The 5,448-nt window shown below is 34.2% G+C and overlaps 1 protein-coding gene across 4 annotated transcripts in view; it reads left to right on the top strand.

Moving 5' to 3' along the window:
* Positions 1-5,448, top strand: part of LOC107733220 (transcriptional regulator ATRX-like) — a 36,345-nt gene that overhangs the window by 12,795 nt on the left and 18,102 nt on the right. For all 4 annotated transcript variants that reach the window (XM_016544763.1, XM_016544764.1, XM_016544766.1 and 1 more), the window contains exon 9: positions 3,836-4,331. In XM_016544763.1, the coding sequence (XP_016400249.1) occupies positions 3,836-4,331 (496 nt within the window). The remainder of the gene's footprint in view (positions 1-3,835; positions 4,332-5,448) is intronic.

Genomic DNA, 5,448 nt, shown 5'->3' on the forward strand with positions numbered 1-5,448 from the left:
TATAATATATATATGAGCAATATCACTCGAGTACGAGAGCGATACCGGATCTATATCAGCATGGCTGTGATTAGGCCAGAGGCACGTATCGCTCGAGTACGAGAGTGATATTGCGTTTATACAACAGTTCGACGGAACATGTGTGTAATTAAACAAGAAACAACAGAGTGCCTAATAAACCCTCTTTTGTGCGGAACTACTTCCTTCCACCACGGATTCAAAGCTCAAGTTGACAGTTAAACATACGTCACTTTTAGAATTCGTATCAAGGGCATGTGCTGCTTCTGTTAGGTTATTGGTGAGAAATAATGAGGTTATAAGAGAAACAATGCGGCAAGACGTGCATCCAAATGAGAGAGAGACCGCGAAGCTAGACGTTTTAAAGTGGTTTTGGCAACTTTTTAGCTGGTCAGGCTGATCTTAGCTGGTCAAGCTGTGAGACCTGCTAAAAGACCAACCAATCTTAACCCAGATATTTTAAGACTAGGCAACCAGCCTAAGCTGGTTTTTAGCAGAGTTTTTTACTGAATCAACTGAGTTTAGCTGGTTTTCACTGTATTACCATAGAAACATGCAAACAACATGCTAGTTACTTGCTAATCATGCTAACAACATGCTAGTAACATGTTAATCATGTTAGAAACAAGCTAGCAAACACGCTAATCATGCTAACAACATGCTAGTAACATGCTAATCATGCTTGCAAACATGCTAGTAACTGATAATCATGCTAGAAACATGCTAATCATGCTAACATGTTAGTAACTTGTTAATCATGTTAGCAACATGCTAGTAACATGCTAATCATGCTAGCAACATGCTATTAAAATGCTAAACATGCTAGCAACATGCTAGTGACTTGTTAATCACGTTAGCAACATGCTATTAACATGTTAACCATGCTAGAAACATGCTAGCAACATGATAGCAACTTGTAAATCATGTTAATAAAATGCTGTTAACATGTTAATCATGCTATTAACATGCTAATCATGCTAGAATCATGTTAACATGTTAGTAACAATGCTAACCATGATAGCAAAATGCTAGTAACTTGTTAATCATGTTAGAAACATGCTAGCATTATGCTAGCAACATGCTAATCATGTTAGTAACAGGTTAATCATGCTAGAATCATGTTAGTAACTTGCTAATCATGTTAACAACATGTTAGTAATTTACGTGCTAATAATGCTAACACCATGCTAGTAACATGCTAATCATGCTAACAACATGCTATTAACTTGTTAATCATGTTAACAAAAATGCTAGTAACTTGCTAATCATGCTAGAAACATGCTAGCATTATGCTAGTAACATGCTAATCATGTTAAAATCATGCTAGTAACATGCTAATCATGCTAGAATAATGCTAGCAACATGCTAGTAACTTGCTAATCATGTTGACAACATGTTAGTAACATGCTGGAAACATGCTAGTAACTTGCTACTAATGCTAACAAAATGGTAACACCATGCTAGTAACATGTTAATTGTGTTAACAACATGCTAGTAACATGCTAATCATGCTTGCAAACATGCTAGTAACTGATAATCATGCTAGAAACATGCTAATCATGCTAACATGTTAGTAACTTGTTAATCATGTTAGCAACATGCTAGTAACATGCTAATCATGCTAGCAACATGCTATTAAAATGCTAAACATGCTAGCAACATGCTAGTGACTTGTTAATCACGTTAGCAACATGCTATTAACATGTTAACCATGCTAGAAACATGCTAGCAACATGATAGCAACTTGTAAATCATGTTAATAAAATGCTGTTAACATGTTAATCATGCTATTAACATGCTAATCATGCTAGAATCATGTTAACATGTTAGTAACAATGCTAACCATGATAGCAAAATGCTAGTAACTTGTTAATCATGTTAGAAACATGCTAGCATTATGCTAGCAACATGCTAATCATGTTAGTAACAGGTTAATCATGCTAGAATCATGTTAGTAACTTGCTAATCATGTTAACAACATGTTAGTAATTTACGTGCTAATAATGCTAACACCATGCTAGTAACATGCTAATCATGCTAACAACATGCTATTAACTTGTTAATCATGTTAACAAAAATGCTAGTAACTTGCTAATCATGCTAGAAACATGCTAGCATTATGCTAGTAACATGCTAATCATGTTAAAATCATGCTAGTAACATGCTAATCATGCTAGAATAATGCTAGCAACATGCTAGTAACTTGCTAATCATGTTGACAACATGTTAGTAACATGCTGGAAACATGCTAGTAACTTGCTACTAATGCTAACAAAATGGTAACACCATGCTAGTAACATGTTAATTGTGTTAACAACATGCTAGTAACATGCTAATCATGCTTGCAAACATGCTAGTAACTGATAATCATGCTAGAAACATGCTAATCATGCTAACATGTTAGTAACTTGTTAATCATGTTAGCAACATGCTAGTAACATGCTAATCATGCTAGCAACATGCTATTAAAATGCTAAACATGCTAGCAACATGCTAGTGACTTGTTAATCACGTTAGCAACATGCTATTAACATGTTAACCATGCTAGAAACATGCTAGCAACATGATAGCAACTTGTAAATCATGTTAATAAAATGCTGTTAACATGTTAATCATGCTATTAACATGCTAATCATGCTAGAATCATGTTAACATGTTAGTAACAATGCTAACCATGATAGCAAAATGCTAGTAACTTGTTAATCATGTTAGAAACATGCTAGCATTATGCTAGCAACATGCTAATCATGTTAGTAACAGGTTAATCATGCTAGAATCATGTTAGTAACTTGCTAATCATGTTAACAACATGTTAGTAATTTACGTGCTAATAATGCTAACACCATGCTAGTAACATGCTAATCATGCTAACAACATGCTATTAACTTGTTAATCATGTTAACAAAAATGCTAGTAACTTGCTAATCATGCTAGAAACATGCTAGCATTATGCTAGTAACATGCTAATCATGTTAAAATCATGCTAGTAACATGCTAATCATGCTAGAATAATGCTAGCAACATGCTAGTAACTTGCTAATCATGTTGACAACATGTTAGTAACATGCTGGAAACATGCTAGTAACTTGCTACTAATGCTAACAAAATGGTAACACCATGCTAGTAACATGTTAATTGTGTTAACAACATGCTAGTAACATGCTAATCATGTTAGAAACATGCTAGTAACTTGCTAATCATTTTAACAAAATGTTAACACCATGCTAGTAACTTGCTAATTATGCTAGTAACGTGCTAATCATGCTAACAACATGTAAACCATATTAGAAACATGCTAATCATGCTATCAACATGCTAGTAACATGCTAATCATGATAAAAACATGTTATCAACATGCTAGTCATGCTAGAAACAGCCTAGCAACCATCCCAGGTACCCTAGCAATATGTTTTATATCTATTTTCTGATAGACTGTATTGCCTTGAAAACATTCAAACTTTAATCTTTAAAACTATTTTTACTTTCAAACTGAAAACTTTCAGACTGCAAGCTTTTAAAACTACTTCAAACTTTCTGGCTAGGCTTTTTCAAGCCAACTTAAAGTTTGTCTAAAACTTTACTCATCTAGTTTTCTTTTTGCAATTTTTTTTTTCCTTTTAATTTTGGGTGAAATGCATTTCTCAATAGTTTTTAAGAGATTAACCGCTGAAAATGGCAGCCTAAAAGTCACTAAGCAGATCATAGATGCATATTGGTGGAAAACTGTGTGGTATCATCTCACAGTTGATAGGGTCTACTTTGTATCTACTTGTTTGGTGGTCTGTAAAATAAGTTATCTAATTCCCTGTTCATTCAGGTGGTGTGCAGAAGGAGGCAGCCTAATTGGCTGTGATTACTGCAGTAACGCCTTCTGTAAGAAATGTGTTCTGCGTAACCTGGGGAGGAAAGAGCTGTCCACCATCCTGGAGGAGGAGAGGAAGTGGTACTGTTATGTGTGCAGTCCCGAGCCATTGGTGGAGCTGGTTTTGGCCTGTGATGCGGTTCTAGAGAACCTGGAGCAGGCTCAGAAACGAGCCTCCCGTACTGAGCCAAACTCAGTCCGGGGCAGGGCTAATAAGGGTGGTCGTGGTGCGGCCTATTTGATGGGGCCAGGAGGCGGCCCAGTGCCCTCTGCAGGCCTTTACCAGCGAATGCAGCGGTTTGTAGATGTTACCACATCTCTGAACCATTCCTTCAAGGCAGTTGTTCAAAACGAAAGAGAGGAGGAAGGAAACCAAGAAGAGAGAATTGGGCAGCTAAGGATGTTCCGCACTGTGCTGGATGATCTGCAAGCCGCCAACAGTGCATTACAGGTAATTCCAGCCTTAAATCACGCTTTTACCAGTTAAGCTGTAAGAATGATGGGTGCTTTAACTAACCATTTCATTTCAATTATGGATGCACCAATAAGCTGGTAATCATTGTTTCATTAAGACTGTTAACCAAAAAAAATCTAATTTAGTTTTAACAAGTTAAAAATAAAACACAAAAACTAAAATGAATCATTTTAAATGTTAGTAAAAATGAATTCAGGCATCTTAACATTATAATGTACAGTAGGATAAACAGATATTCAATTTGAGATGAATACAGATTACATTTAAGTGTCAATTAAATAAATTATTAGTGTTTAAAAATGAACTTCAACTGAGCGTAGGTAATTAAGTGTAAAAATTGGAAAATGAGCCTGCACGATAATAAATAAATTATCAAATATTCAATATAATTAATATATAAAATATATCTTTTATATAATGATTATAATAATGTTTTTACAAGAAGTCTCTTAAGCTCACCAAGGTTGCAATAATTTGATGAAAAATATGGTGAAAACAATATTGTGAAATATTGTTAATTAAAAAAAATAACATTTAAATATTTATTCCTGTGATGGCAAAGCTAAATTATCAGCAGTCATTACTTCAGTCTTCAGTGTCGCATGATCCTTCAGAAATCATTTTAATATGCTTATTATATGGTGCTTAGAAAACATTTTGGTAACACTTTCTATGAAGCCCATATTTATAACACATTATAAGGGTATTCTTAAGGCATTATAATGAATGCATAATGCATTATAAAAGACCTTATAATATGTTATATCATCTTATAAATAACCATAACAACAATTACAGTACATTATAATGCTTATGCATTTGTGGTTATAAGTTTTAAGGTTATGATTATTTATAACACACAATGAACACCATATAAAATCTATTTTTACATTTACAATGGACTATATATCTTGACATCTGCACAGTATCTTACTACATATTGTAAGTGGTTAGGTGTGGAGTGTTATTTGAGTGTTCCCTGTGAGGCTAATATTAATTTTGATGTGAGCAAGTTAATAATTTAAACAAAAAAAAAATTCTTATATGTTTATATGTTAGGTTACATTTTATTTTCATGGTCCCCCTAGTCTAT

This window comes from Sinocyclocheilus rhinocerous, unplaced genomic scaffold, assembly GCF_001515625.1.
Source record: "Sinocyclocheilus rhinocerous isolate Xijiao unplaced genomic scaffold, SAMN03320098_v1.1 scaffold4356, whole genome shotgun sequence".
NCBI lineage: Eukaryota > Metazoa > Chordata > Actinopteri > Cypriniformes > Cyprinidae > Sinocyclocheilus > Sinocyclocheilus rhinocerous.